This window comes from Protopterus annectens, chromosome 2.part0 (genome assembly GCF_019279795.1).
Source record: "Protopterus annectens isolate FY-2018-M chromosome 2.part0, PAN1.0, whole genome shotgun sequence".
In the NCBI taxonomy this organism is placed as follows: Eukaryota; Metazoa; Chordata; order Ceratodontiformes; family Protopteridae; genus Protopterus; species Protopterus annectens.
Genome location: NC_056728.1, coordinates 1,633,182,527 through 1,633,198,441, shown reverse-complemented (window position 1 = coordinate 1,633,198,441; position 15,915 = coordinate 1,633,182,527). Strand labels below are relative to the sequence as shown.

General features: G+C 39.4%; 1 protein-coding gene across 2 annotated transcripts in view; it reads right to left on the bottom strand.

The window, feature by feature from the left end:
* CEP44 (centrosomal protein 44) overlaps positions 1–15,915 on the bottom strand; it is a 744,696-nt gene that overhangs the window by 89,917 nt on the left and 638,864 nt on the right. For both annotated transcript variants that reach the window (XM_044061707.1, XM_044061708.1), the window contains 3 exons: positions 7,824–7,899; positions 6,344–6,480; positions 5,630–5,667 (listed from right to left, as the gene is read on the bottom strand). In XM_044061707.1, coding sequence (XP_043917642.1) covers positions 5,630–5,667; positions 6,344–6,480; positions 7,824–7,899 — 251 coding nt within the window. The remainder of the gene's footprint in view (positions 1–5,629; positions 5,668–6,343; positions 6,481–7,823; positions 7,900–15,915) is intronic.

The window sequence follows — 15,915 nt, the reverse complement described above, 5'->3', positions numbered from 1 at the left end:
GGGTATCTGAGGATATCATCTGTGCATTACCTGTGGGAAGGCTGCTGATAAAGCTTAGGCACAGATTGCAGGATGTCTCAGAGTGCAGCTGGCAGTGATAAAGGCTGTGTCGAAGTTCTCACTGGAGAAGCAATCAGCCATTCCATGACCTCAAAGGCCGCCCCAGAATCAGCAGGTATCTGGGAGACACTCCCCTGTGTTCCATCCATCCCTATTCAAGTTGACTTAAGTGGCATCCAGGAAGGTATGCTCAACACTGAAGAGTCAGATGGCCAAGGGGACAAAATCAGCACTGGCGCTTTGAAAGCTGAGGTGTTTGACACCGAGAATGGCACCATATGCAACAGTGCCAAAATTGGACTCAAAGGCTCTGCATTGGGCAAGCTTCCCTGAGACCCACTCAATGCTTGAATGTCTTGGTATCTAGTGAATTGTATGAGTAGCAACAGAATCCGAGGGACAAGTCTTTTAGGATTCAAACACACACCTTTCTGGAGGGTGACTCAGTTCCAAAACCAATGGATCCGCAACACAGACCAGGAAAGGAGCTTATATAGGGGTAGAAGTGCCTAGAACCAAGGGGGGGACATCAAATTCAATTTGACCCTTAATTAAGGCTCTCATTATACCTTCTCATGCTAACTCACTAACACTCATGAAAGAACTGAAAGACTGATGTGAGGAAGTAGATAGTGACTTCAATGCAAAGCAAGGTAACTCCCTCTCAGAAGAATGTGTACTAGTTGTAGGCTACAGAAATTTGTCGGAAATTAGAATTATGGGCTCCGACAGGAGAGAATTATGGGGAAGCTCCTTAGCTGCAGATGCTGGGGATTCTGGATCCAACCTGGTGATTTCAAACTTTCAGTGTCGAAGACAACATAGCATCTTCTCCTTCCATTTTCTGGAATCCTGTTCTTTGTCTACTCTATCCTTGCCTCTACCTTTTGTTTTATTTGAGGATGGACCTGAGAGAAGGAGACATTACAGTAATAATATATTCTATCAATCTGACAAGGATCTAGTCCTAAAGGCCTACAAATTATGCAGTCTGCCATACAATGCTCTGGACCAGACACCGGCACATGACACAAGGTGTCCTGGGGCTTAATCTTATGGCCACATTTGGCAGTTTTATGAAAGCTCTTTTCAGGTGGTTTTTCATGTTCATTCTGTTTACCCATTACAAAACATGAAGACAGAGTAACTATCTACCTAACAGTGAAAAAGAGCTGATAGCAGGCTTTTTTAAACAGAAGCATTGGGCCTAAGCCCCAGTGATTAGGGGGAAAAGAAAGATTAGAAAAAAGTACAAAAATACCTCATAATATGCTAACTATTCAACTAATTATTAAAGTAATCTCCCAAAGGAGGTAGAAGAAGACCAAGAAATAAAAAGACAAAATTGATGGAGATATTAGCTATGATAAAATCAGTGTCTGATCAGGATGGTGGCAAATACAATCTGAGGAAAGCAGAGTCCAGGGGGCTTATGTGAGGGAAATGTCTTAAAAGAGATTGGAGCTACTAGCTTTAGTATGACCAGATCAGATCTGACAAGCAGCTCCAATCCAACAGTCAGACAAACAAGATAAGGATTTAGGGATATAAAAGCCGAAAGACAAAGACAAAATGTATAATAGCAAATCAACTAAAAATAATGCCAATAAGATATACATTTATACAAAATAAGTTTATAATTTAATAGCACACTGTTTTAGTGATGAGCTTGTTCTGGGCCCAAAGGGACTTTGTACCAAAAAGGGTTTTATGAAACATTAAGACTGCTTTCACTTTCAAAGTATAATTTCCCTGATACAGTATAATTTAGACATTAACTTCCAGCTAACTGTTGAACAGAGTTTAATCCCGTGTGGTAGTGGTTTCTCTTTGCAGTGCAAAATCATTTGGAATGTACCTGAATGGAGACATGCACTGGGTCTACTAATATTCAAAGAACCATAACCTTGGCCCTTGGAACAGCAGAACTAGAAGTCTCATAAAATAATACATACTAAGTCTACAGGCTGTGGCACTTCACAGTCTTCCACTCATTCTGATGTATAGTGATCTTGGAAATAGTATAAAAAGTAGAAGGGTTGTGGTGACTGCAAAGATACTTTAAAACAGTGTAACAGAGTCTTGGCATCCAACTTGATGGCCCACCTACTTACAAGGAACCCTTTAATGCCAAATTCTGTGCACAAGTGAATAACTGAACAGTTCCAAAGTAAATTTAATGCCAAATTAAAAAAATAAACTCATATGGTGAAAATTTAAACCAGGCTTTATAATAAAAGAAAAAAAAAGCTCATTGCATGTAAAACTAAATTAAACTATCAAGATGTAAAAAAAAGCTCCTGATAAACTTAACAGGGAATTCAGACCCTGATCAAATCACCCAAAGCCAAATACGAGCTAAAAAACATCACCTAAGAAAAGAACAACGTCTTATTTATCTGTGATAGAAGCATTAGAAACAAAGCACAGCACCCTGGATGAATAACTGCAAATTATATCAAATACTCCGATCCAGAGGACATAGCCAATCCACTAAAAGATAAATTAGGCTCAAGTTTCACCCCTCTCCCTTCCTACAGTCCCAAATCTCATATCCTCATCTATACTCCCTGGTCAACTCTTTCACAAACAAGTCCTCAAGGTGCTAAGTAAGATCAAGGTCACCACCTGTGGGGCCAGATAACATCCCGACCAACCTGAAATAGGACCTGTGAGAGCTTCCACCCAAGAAGCTATTCAGTGTCAGCTTCCAGAAAGGCTTTGTGTTGAATGAATGGAAGACCGCATCTGTCATCTTCTTGAACAAAGGTAGAGCATCAGTTGACTCAGGAAATTACAGACCCATACGTTTGAAGAGCCTCATCTGTAAGGCTATGGAAAGTACCATTATGGAAGAAGTATATAAGGACATATGTAACATAAAAGCTCTCAACCTAAGCCAGTATGGATTTATTAAGGCAGATACTGTCTATTTAAGCTGGTTGACGTCTTTAAGAAGTGTACTGAAGCAATGGATGAGGACAAATCAGTACTCAGTGCATATCAAGACGTTCAGCACCACCCTACACTCAGGTATCACACATAAAACTATCCCAGGTAAATCCCTAAGTAACTTGCTGGACAGCAAACCGATTCAAAAATACTACCCAAGAAATTAGGACTGGCTGCTCTACCTCCTACAAAAGAGGGTTCTCTACTTTGGTCACTCCTCTTCGGCATTTACTTTTCCGAGATCAAAGCATGTTTATGGATGGTAAAGTCTGCAGATGATTGTAAATTTGGTGCCATCGCAGACTTTCCAGAGGAGACTGAGATCTTCCAGGATGGCCTTTCCCAAGCAAATAGCTGGTATCAAAACCATGGAACAAAACCGAATGCCAAAAAATGTACAACAGTATCATTCAGTATGCAAGAAGTCTCTAGTAACTATTACAATGGCACCACACCCCCACAATTTGAGCCATCATTTGTCTGTGTTCATCAATCATCAGGGCAGCTAATGAGTATAATGTCCATTTAGGTGCTTGGTCAGGTACATACGAACACAACTCGAAAGCTCACAATGCTTTTGTACTTATTTAACTGCCTAAATAAAACATGCAGACCACCTCAAAGCCTTGTCTTTCTTCTTGATGTCATACAGGCTACTAAGAGGTTATTTCTTACTTGTGTAGTCTCAGCAGACCCTATCCTGTTAGACCTACTGGGCATTTGCAAGTCCAGTTGGGGCATAAACATCCACTCGAGAGATCAAAGTCATTTTTGCCTCATAAATAGATCATATTAGAGGGATAGATATGTATGATAGATAATAACACTTCTTTGGAACAGTCTTTCTCTCCACATAGCACAAAATAATTCTCTTATGTTACTTAAATGTAATCTACACAAATGGATGTATAACCAAATTCAACCCTGGTTTATCTCCCTTGTCCCTCACAGACAGTGGCAACTAGTAAATGTTCAGCTCATTTCTGGGTTACTTGTTCTTAAAATATAAAGGCTAAAAACTTCACGGGAATGTATGGCTAGGCTCCTAAAGATCATCCTGGACCAATACTCTAAAGTACCGATGAACCTATGAAACAGTTTTTATGTTAGAAAATGTTTAGTTTTCATAGGTTCATAGGTAGGTACTAAGCTATTGGCCCTAGGGTCTATATAAGCCTAGCCAAAAAATGTACCCTGGCTTTTGCCACCCAAGAAAATTATTTTCCTGTGTCCCTGTCGAGCAGAGTCACAGAAGTGATCCCTGGGGTGAATTTCCCATTTCCCATCCAATCATCAAGATTTTTCTTGAAGTGTGCTAATGAGGAGCTCTGTTTGACATAGATAGGTAGCCTGTTCCAGAGTATGGGAAGTATCTGGGACAGGAATCTATCCCTCCAGCATGTTCTGTTTATTGTGGTGACAAGGTTTAGGTCCCTAGAGAGTGTAGCTCGGAGGGATATAGCCATGACTTGAGGCTTTGGTTCTCACATCTCAGAAAAGGAGCCAAAACACACTCCACTTCATGGAGATAACTGCATTGGAAACCCCTCCATTCCCCAAGGTCCAGTGACATTACAGTTGACTATATTAGTAAACGATTAATGTCAGCAAAGCTCCCTAAAGTGAGGGGTATATGTGCCTTCACCCACCACAGAATGCAGTTTTTGAGTTCCTGTGCAAACTTTCTTTTTTATTGGTTCATAGGAGTGTACTAGGCTAATGGCCCTGGAGCCTTTACAAGCCTAGCCCAAAAGATTTCCTGGCATCAAGCCACCCAACATTATTACCTGGTGCCACTGTCTAGCAGGGCCACTGAAATTATCCCTGGGGTGAATTTTCTATTTCCTATCCACTCGTCAAGATTTCTCTTGACGAGGGCTAGTGAAGTGCTCTTCTTGACGTGTAGAGGAAGTCTATTCCAGAGCATGGGCAGTCTCTGGGATAGGAACCTGTCCCTCCAACCAGTTATGTTGATTGTGGTAATGAGGTTGAGGTCTCTGGCATGTGTGGCATGTAGGGATTGTGATTTCTTTAGATGTAGCAAATCTAACGGTGCTGGGTCTGACATGGCTTTGTAGGTGAAGCAGAGATCGCCTCTAAGTAGGTGATATGATACCGAGAAAAGTTGGAGTTTTTTAGTCTTTCCGCATAGGGCAAGTGTCTAAGGCCTAGGATCCTCTCAGTGAGGTATTTTTGTGGTCTTTCTAGTTGTTGCACATGTCTAGTGAGGTACATGCCGAATGGGGCATTGTACTCGATGATTGGTCTAATGAGGGAAGAGTAGAGAGAGACAATGACCTCCTTCCTGGAGGCAAAACCCTTTGTAATGAGATGTGCCACATAGTAGGATTTTCTGACCACTGTGGCGATGTGATTATCAAAGGATAGGTTGCTATCCACTTGTGTTCCCAGATCTCTTATGACACCTTCGGTGTTCAGTGGACTACCATTGATGTGGTAGTTCATGGGTACTGTGTTCTTCCCAATCACACCATAAAAAATTGTGACAGAAAACCACTCATGGTAAAAGGTAACCATTCATTTCAGAATGAGTAATTAGAAACCTTCATAAATGTGACAAAAGTGAGAAAAGACAGTACTCCTTAAAGTTACTTACAGTTTGTTTATTCTTTCCATCCTTTGCTTTGTTGTTTCCTACAAAAATAGAAAGTGAAAAGTGATCAATGATATCAAAAACAGTTAAAAAGCAGCTTAATCACTTTTAAAATGACTATATGCAAAATAGTTATGCAGTTTTTTGTTCAGTTTGAATGTATTCTGTCATCCTTGCAGTAATTTGAGTATATCATTTTCTCATATGGAAATATGTAAAACTCCTTTTTAAAATAACTAAATTTGCTTACTAATGAATGATGTGGCTCATCAACTAAAGCACTCACCCAGACCTTTGCATTGCCATTTAAATACTGTTCACTTGGTACATTGGATTATTAGCTTAAAAAATTACACCATCAGTAAAGAGTGTAACTTTGTACATAACACTTCCATTATACTGATAACGTTAAGACCTGTGTAAAAAATCAGAATGCTACATTTCCATTCAGCAATGGAAGAACAAACAAAAACATGCACTTAAGAGAGAATACTACTAGAAAATTATATCAAGTTTAGTAGCTTTTCTAAAACTACTTTGTTTTTACAGATTGTGATATGTAATTGATAATATATGCATTTGTATAATGTTACTTTCCACTCCTTTAACTTTATTAGGTTGTACATTTAGTCAGTACCAGCTCTTTTTCTACCAGTTTTTTTTTCTAGATATGCCTTAAGAACTTGAAGTAGTTAACCCCTAAAAAGCTGTCCTCACCTTCACCTTTGAAATTTCAGTCAGACTGGTTGAACTGACATTCCCAGTTTTTGGTGATGTATCTGTGGAGAGCAATGAGCTGTATCCAGATGACTGATAATGAAGTTTCTCTGTACTTTCTTCTCTTGCCTCTGTATCTATGGAGTAATATTCATCTTTAGCAACCTTTGCTTCTTTATTGTCCTACAGAACAGTTTTCTATTAAACAATTTGATTTACATTACTTAACAAGGTTGTTGGATACACTGTTAAGACTGCTACAATTCAAAGATGCGATCTCTCAGTGTATTTCTTTAGGACTTTAATGTTCAACAGATAATACACATTTATCTTATATAAAACAACACCGTGCTAGCATAATTGCTACACATGTATGTAATGTTTATTTATTAAAAATTAAATGAAAGGACATGGCTTCATGAAAGATTAGAACATAAAAATTGCATAAATTAACTTTAAAATTCAAGACAGATTCACTTAACTGTGAAGTAAACAACCAAGAATGCTAGATAGAAATGAGCAATGGAAGAAAGTTTTCAGGATGGCAAAATACATAAAAAAGAAAAACAAAATATAGTAATAACACTAAAGCATCAAAATCAGTAGTGACAATGTATACTAAAGTAAATAACTGAAAGAACTAGTTCCTTGTTCTCCATCCTTCCTGAAAACTGCTTTACACTAGGCAGTAAAAAATTTGAGATATGTTTTTGCATCCTTTTCATTCCTGCTACCTGCCAGCCATCAGCCTTCCCATGACCAACTGATGGATTTGTTTCCTATGGGACAAGAGTAGATTATTAGAGGATACCAAACTAGGCAGACATTTCCTTTTCTGCTACTGGCCTTAACCCCTACTCCCAGTAGGTGAGTGTGTGTTATCTCTCTCAAATGCCTCACAAACGCTATCACACAGACACGGCTTGGCAGAGCTAAGTGCACACTCCAAGCTCAAAAGCTATATGTCACACACTTCACTTACCAACAGGGTTTGGCACTGCAGTGGACTGGACCACCTCCTTCTCCCCAGGAGAGGCAAGACAGGTTGGGAGGGTGGCCTAATGGTTAAGGTGTTTGCCTTACAAACATCAGGTGCAAGGTTTGAGTCTCACAAGGGATAATTGGCTAGGCTTACAATGGCTCACAAGGGCAGTTAGCCTAGTATGAACCTATGCAGTGCATTTTGTGTGGAAGGATGGCATAATGGTTAAGGTGTTTACCTTACAAACACAAGGTGCACGGTTTGATTCTCAAATGGGGTAATTAGCTAGGCTTGAAATGGCCCACAAGGGTAGTTAGCCTAGTACTAATCTATGAACCTATGAATCTATAACAACACTGGCCTTTCACTTTCACCTTGCCTCAGTGGCTCTGCCAGCACCAAGCGATCCCTGGTCATCTGGGTCATAGTCATGTTTTACCATGCAGCTGACACCCACATGCAGAGCTAATTTACATACAAAAGCAGTAAGGCTCTTACCTGAACAACCCTGATTTAGCATTCTGCTAGATGTGCGGTCTTCAATCATGCTATTAAAATCCAGTGACATATCCATCTAAATTAAACAAAACAAAAGGTTTTCACTCACTGCAAGTGCATCTACTACATAATAAGACAAAACAAATGGTTTTCACTCACTGCTGGAGTTTCAACTAGATATTAATGAAATTAATTATATGCTGTAATGAATATTTTTACTAAGAGAAAGCTAGCTTTAAAGAGGAATAATAATAAAGGTTAAGCATTCCTATAAACGTTTTTAACAAGCACACTATTTACATATGTTGCATGATGTACTGTGCTATTAAATTTACCATTTCATTTTGGAACAATAATAAAACATTTAATAATTTTGGATGGTGCAGTGGTAGTGTTGTCACCTCACAGCAACAGGTTCTCCAGTTTGATTCTCAGCTGGAGTATCTTCTGTGCAGAGTCCGCACGTGCTCCCTGCGTTCATGTGGGTTTTCTCTGGGTGCTCCGGATCCTCCCATGTACAAAAACATGCATTTGGAGTGCTTTTCCCCAGGCGTCCACTGAAAATTGGCTTTGTTCCAAGTCGGCCAAATGGTAAACTTTTAGTTATGTACTCACCATAACTTCAGATGTTTGGGATCCATCTCGCCTACATTCTGACTGATGGGTTCGGAGCCGATCCTCGGCTCCGACTCGGCACGCTTATGCCAAAGAACGAAGTCTCTTATTGGCTGAGTTTACTATATCCCAGGATGCACCACTACCAGTCCCCCAGATCTAGTTTGTCCGCATACATGCACACACGCATGCACTGCTTATATAACATTGACAGATGATACAAGATAAAACAGTAGAACTCAAACCGTTCAATCTCTTCTGATCTCCAAGGCAGGGGGAAGGAGGGTGGGTATTAGGAATGTAGGCGAGATGGATCCCAAACATCTGAAGTTATGGTGAGTACATAACTAAAAGATGTTATGTGATCCTATCTCGCCTACATTCTGACTGATGGGACAGCGTCCCTAGCACCTAAATCCTGGGTGGCTCACTGGAAAACACTCCTGAGTACCGTGGAACCAAATGATGCTCGCCCTTTAGATGCCACATCCAATTTATAGTGGGAAATGAAAGTGTGCGGGTTGGACCAAGTAGCAGCACAAATCTCAGAAATAGCGAGCTTGGAATGGAATGCAATAGAGGTAGCCATAGCTCTAGTAGAGTGAGCTTTGACAGAAGTTGTAAGTTGTTTATTTGAAGAGGAATAAGCCTGAGTTATGCAATCTCTGATCCATTTGGCAATAGTAGCTTTAGTGATGGTTTTTCCCAGTTTATTATCTGAAAAGGACACAAACAATTGATCTGTTTTTTGAATTTGTTGAGTCCTATCTAGATAGAAGCGCAATTGCCTGTGAACATCCAATGTATGGAAGGTGTATTCCGCTTTGTTTGAAAATTTTGGAAAGAAAACTGGTAGCTCTAAAGACTGTTGGAGACAGAGATTGGAACAAACTTTTGGGACAAAAGATGGATTAGGCCTACGTGATACTCTATCCTTGTGAAAAATCAAGTACGGTGGTTTGATAGATAGGTCTTGAAGTTCTGAAACTCTTCTTGCAGAGGTAATTGCAATTAAGAAGGCAGTTTTCCAAGACAGATATTTCAAATCACATGTAGCAGCCGGTTCAAAGGGGGAAGATGTTAAGGCACGAAGTACCAAATCAAGATCCCACGGAGGCGCAGGATGGAAAACTGGGGGTCTTAAAAGCACAGCACCTTTCATGAAAGTTTTACATAATCTGCTGCTCATCAACGGTGGGTCTATGGAATCGTGAAATTTGGAGATAGCTGCTAGTTGGACTTTAATAGTAGAGACTGAAGATCCTTGATTAAACAAGGATGTTAAAAATTTCAAGACCTCTGGTATCGGGCAGTAATAGGGTCTAAGCCTCTGAGTTGAGCCCAGATAGCAAACCTCTTCCACTTACTGTGATACAATTTCTTAGTGGTGGGTTTGTGGGCTGAAGATAAAATGTGAATAACTTCCGGGTCCAAGGTGTGATTTCTGACTAAAGTCGGAAGAGGAGGAGCCAAGCTGTTAATTTCAAAGTGTGAAGGGACTGGTGCTGTTGTCCCGACTGATGAACCAGAAGGTCCGGACTTAGATCCAAGAACCAAGGACCGTCCAGGGTATATTTCTGTAGGTAGGGGAACCATACCTGACGAGGCCAGTACGGGGCAATTAGAATCATTGTGGACCCCAATTGGGAAGCTTTCTGGATGAATTTGAGGAGGAGTGGAATCGGAGGGAAAGCATAAAGCAGTCCTGTTGGCCAAGGTTGGACTAGAGCATCCGTAGCTGTCTCCCCTTGACGCGGGGTCAAGGAAAAGAACCTTTTGCACTTCGTGTTTCGTGGTGTTGCAAACAGGTTGTAGCACGGAGTCCCCCACCTTTTGAAAATCTGAGCTGCTACTGTTTCGTTCAGAGACCACTCGTGAGGAGAGAGAATAGTCCTGCTCAGTCTGTCTGCTAATACATTGGATTTTCCTGGAATGTGGGTCGCTACCAGGAAGTGCTTGGTAGCCACTGCCCATTCCCACACCCTCATGGCCTCTCTGCAAAGGGGATAAGATCTGGTCCCTCCCTGTTTGTTTAGATACCAGACCACTGACATGTTGTCTGTGTGGATGGCGATAATGCCTTGAGGGAGAAACTTGTGGAGGGCTTGTAGGGACAGAAGTACAGCCCTCATTTCCAACACATTGATATGGAGAAATTTTTCGTTTGGAAGCCAAGAACCTTGAACTGACCTGCCCAGACAATGCCCCCCCCACCCCGTCTGGGAGGCATCCGTTGTCAAGGTGGCCACTGGAGGGGGTATAACAAAGGGTCTTCCCTGATTCAGATTGGATGGCAGAAGCCACCAGCGGAGGTCCCGTTTGCACGTTTCTGTAATCAGTATGTGATGATTGAGGGGGAGATCCTGAAAAGACCATTGTGTCGATAATAGCCACTGGAGAATCCTCATGTGCAACCTTGCCAGAGGAACTAGGAGAACCGTGGCAGACATTGAACCTAAAAGTTGCAGGACCATCCTGGCTGGGGCTTTGGATCTTAGAAGTAGGGCTCGGACTTGATCTTGTAATGTTTGTATCCTTTTGGTAGGAAGGAAGATTCGCATTAATTTTGAGTCTATCTCTGCTCCTATGAATCTTATGCGCTGAGAAGGCAGCAAGACAGACTTTGACCAGTTGAATGTAATTCCCAGGGAAGCACCCAGGGAGATGGTGGCTTGTAGGTTCTCTAGTAGTAGATGCCTGGTGGTGGCAGTCAGGAGCCAGTCGTCCAGATAGGGAAACACTTGGAATCCGAGACTCCTCAGGTGAGCAGTCACTACTGCCAAACACTTGGTGAACACCCTGGGGGCTGTGGTGAGACCAAAGGGCAGTGCACAAAATTGAAAATGACTGTCTCCCAGGCTGAAGCGCAGATACCTCCTGGATGCCTGATGTATCGGTATGTGATAATAGGCGTCCTTGAGATCTATGGAGCACATCCAAACATCTTTCTCCAACAATGGGAGAATGGATTGTAAAGTGACCATTCGGAATTTGGACTTCATGACGGACTGGTTTAGTTTGCTGAGATCCAAAATGGGTCTCAGGTCCCTTGTCTTTTTTGGCACTAAAAAGAACCTTGAGTAATTTCCGGATCCGATCTTGTCTGTGGGGACTGGTTGGATGACTCCTTTTTCTAGCAGCTTTGAAGCTTCTACGGCTGCAATTTCCCGTTGACTGGGTGGTGGGTCCGGGATTTTTTTGGACGGTGGGGGTGGGCGTGTGAAGGGAATGGTGTAACCTCCGGCAATAATCCGAAGCACCCAGCTCTCCTGAGTAATAGACTCCCAGGCTTTTAGGTGCTTGGAAAAATGGCACCCGACTGGCTCCGGAGCAGCACAGCCAGGCAATCCCTCATGGAGTTGAAAATAGAGTGTAGAAGGGTCACCAGCCAAGGACTGATTTGCACTCAAACTGTGCTGCCAAATCATCAACAAACGAATAATCCAAGGTCCATAAACGTATACCAAGAACGATTTATTGAAATCACAATACACTACGTCGACCTAGGTTTCGTTCATGAAATGAACTTCTTCAGAACATCTTACTAAACTACAAATCTTCATTATATACCTAACCGCCCCACCCTAATTGATGCCTATTATTCCATCAATTTGTTAAGCATACTCTAAATGAACTTAATAAACCTTAAAAAATTCATAAAAAACTTCTTAAAAAACACACAACAAATTTGAGGCAGCACATAATCCAATACAATGCCCGTATACCCTATACCTATAAATGTTTGCCTTACTTAAATATAAATATAAAATTGCAAATAATACATATTGATACACACAAAAATATATATAAAAAATGTATATAAAATATATATATATATATATATAATGAATATGACAAATACATGTACTGAGAATATGTGTATGTGTATATATAAAATATATATAATATATGGACTTGATAATTACAGGTTGTTGTTGAACACTAAAACCCAATACATACCCAAAAGGCCTATAATTAAAATTTAAATTTTTAAATTTTTAAATAGTACTTATGAGACTTTACAAAAAATATATATGTATATTGAAATTTATAAATATTATAAATATAAATATTATAAATATTATAAATATTATAGATATGATAAATATTATGAATATTAAAAAACTAGTTTAAAACTTATCATAAAACTGCTTAAATTTGATTTGACTTCTGTACATATATAAATTATTAACAATACATACTTATATTGACGCATGGATAAATAAATAAATAACCATATACGACAATAATAAATATTGTTGAAGAACAATACTTATTTTAAATATGTCAAAATCAATAAAAAATATATGTATGTGTATGTATATGTAAATACACAACATATATATATTTGATGTACATTGTATAAACATCAACACCCTTTAATATTTTTCATCCTAAGAATGGGCTTAATACTAATACATTCATTGAGACCAGGGTGTTGATGAGCATTTAACATTATTTGCATACGCAATTCTAGGACCTCTAAATTATATTTTGTTATCTTTCCTTGAGGGTCAAAAGGTTGCTGTAACACACCAAAAAACTTAAAACTATGTTCTGCATATTGATTAACATGTCTAGCTAATGCATTTGTTAATTTTTTATTTTTGATATCTAGTAAATGCTCTCTAATACGCTCTCTCAAATGCCTGCTAGTTTTTCCTACATAAAAACCTTCGCAATGTTGACATGTTGCAATGTACACGACATTAGTAGAAAAACAATTGATGTTGTGATTGATCTTAATGTTGTGTCTATTTACTATCACGTTGGTTCCAGTGTTTAACAGGTACCTACAAGTTGAACACCTGCCACATTTGAAATTGCCTGAAGGTTTGTATGAATACTTTTTAACATTGACATTCAAACTTTCAAACAAATCCTGTAAAGATGTATCTTTCCTGTATACAAAGGTCACTTGTCCTTTGAATATTTCACCCATGGTCTTATCAGCTTTTATCAGATTCCAATTTTTATTAACTATATTCTTTATACTGCTTGATGTGTTATTAAATGTTGTAATATACAATGGAATATTATTACTTATATATTTTTTCAAATCAAATTGTTGATCCTTACACTTATTAATATTAGATATTTCACCTGTGTTATTCAGTAAAGCTTTATAAAATCCAATATGTCTCTTTCCAATCACTTCCTTTGCAATATTTCTACAAAAATCATTAGGATAACCCCTATTTAAAAATAATGAAATAATGTACTCTATTTCTTGTTCGAAGTCCACCTCCTCACTAACAATTCGCGCTGCCCTCACCATCTGGCCTTTAACCACGGCCTTTTTCTGGTGATGAGGGTGCCAACTGTCATAATGTAAATACGAATTAGAGAAGGTGGACTTCCTATATATTTTGGATACAAGCTTGTGTTTAATTTTATCATAATTTAACTGTATGTCTAAATAACTAATGTTATAAGAACTAGTTTCATATGTGAAACTTAAAAAATCTACACTACTATTAATATAATTTAAAAAGGTATTGAGTGCTGATTGTTCTCCTTTCCATATGATAATTAAGTCATCTAAAAAACGACCATAAAATTTAACATTGTTAATAAATAAATCCGAATTAAATAAATAAATAATCCCTCATGGAGTGTGGGAGGCTGAAGAGCCACGAAAGGACTCGCGGTCTCCAGTGTTGCGGGGGCCTCTGCCGCCTCTGGGACGGCGTCCACTCATACACAAAAACACAAGATAGCCGTTAAAACAGCTTTTTGTTGAAATTTTAGGAAATCCCTGACAGGAAAGTAAGTGAAAAAAACACTACTTAGCTCAGCCAAGCTCGAGACCACGTCTTTGCTTGTTAGCGGCAAACGAGATCTGGGGGACTGGTAGTGGTGCATCCTGGGATATAGTAAGCTCAGCCAATAAGAGACTTCGTTCTTTGGCATAAGCGTGCCGAGTCGGAGCCGAGGATCGGCTCCGAACCCATCAGTCAGAATGTAGGCGAGATAGGATCACATAACATCAAATGTTAAATAAATAAATAAATAAATAAATAAAATAAATAACAAAATGATCAAACATTTGTAATTGTGCTACGTACCTGCCATAAAAAGGCTTTTAAGAGAAGGTCACTTTAACAGTAAATTATGACACTTGTATTTAACTATCTTCTATATCTCATTTTTTGGATGGATTTTCCCAAGCTAAGGTTCTTTCCTGAAATTAACCAATGTAGGTACCACACTAAACAAGGTTCTGACATAGGTGGCATGAGAATCCCTTTTACAGTGGATATAAAAAGTGTACACACTCCTGTTAAATGTCAGGTTTTTGTGATATAATAAAATGAGACCACAATAAATCATTTCAAAACTTTTCCCACCTTTAATGTGACTGATAACCTGTACAATTCAATTGAAAAACAAACAAATCTGTTAGGGGAATAAAGTATAAAAAATAAAAAATGTACAATACTCTGATTGCATAAGTGTGCACACCCTTGAACTAATACTTTGTTGTGTGCACACCCTTAAACTAATACTTTGTTGAAGCACCTTTTGATTTAATTACAATGTTCAGTCTTCTTGAGTACACACCTGCCATCAATTAAAGAGACTGATTAACCTCAAATGAAGTTCAGCTGTACTAGTAGGATTTTCCTGACATTTACTCAGTTGCTTGCTACAGCAAAAGCCATGGCTCGCAGAGAACTTACAAAGCATCGAAGGGATCTCACTGTTGAAAGGTATCTGTCAGGAGAAGAGTACAAAAATTTTCCAGAGTACTGGATATACCATGGAACACAGTGAAGACAGTTACCAAAAAGTGGAGAAAATATGGGACAACAGTGACGTTGCAAAGAACTGGATGTCCCTCCAAATGTTATGAAAAGACAAGACGAAAACTGGTCAGGGAGGCAGACACAAGACCTACAGCAACACTGAAGGAACTGCAGGAATTTCTGGCAAGTACTGGCTGTGTACTACATGTGACAACAATCTCCCGTATGTCTGGACTATGGGGTAGGGTTGCAAGATGGAAGCCTTTTCTTACATAGAAAAACATCCAGACCCAGCCTAAATTTGCAAAACAATACATCAAGTCTCCCAAAAGCATGTAGGAAAATGTATTATGGTCTGTCGAGACCAAGGCTGAAATTTTTGGCCACAATTTCAAAAGGTACGTTTGGAGCAAAAACAACACAACACAAAAACACCATCCTCACGGTGAAGCATGTTGGTGGTAGTATCATGCTTTGGGGTTGCTTTTCTTCAGCTGGAATTGGGGCTTTAGTCAAGGTGGAGGGAATTATGAACAGTTACAAATACCAGTCACGTTTGGTACAAAACCTTCAGGTGTCTGCTAGAAAGCTGACGATGAAGAGGAATTTCACCTTTCAACACGACAATGACCCCAAGTATACATCCAAATCAACAAAAGAATGGCTTCACCAGAAGAAAGTTTTGGAATGGCCCAGACCTAAATTCAATAGAAAATCTGTGGGGTGAC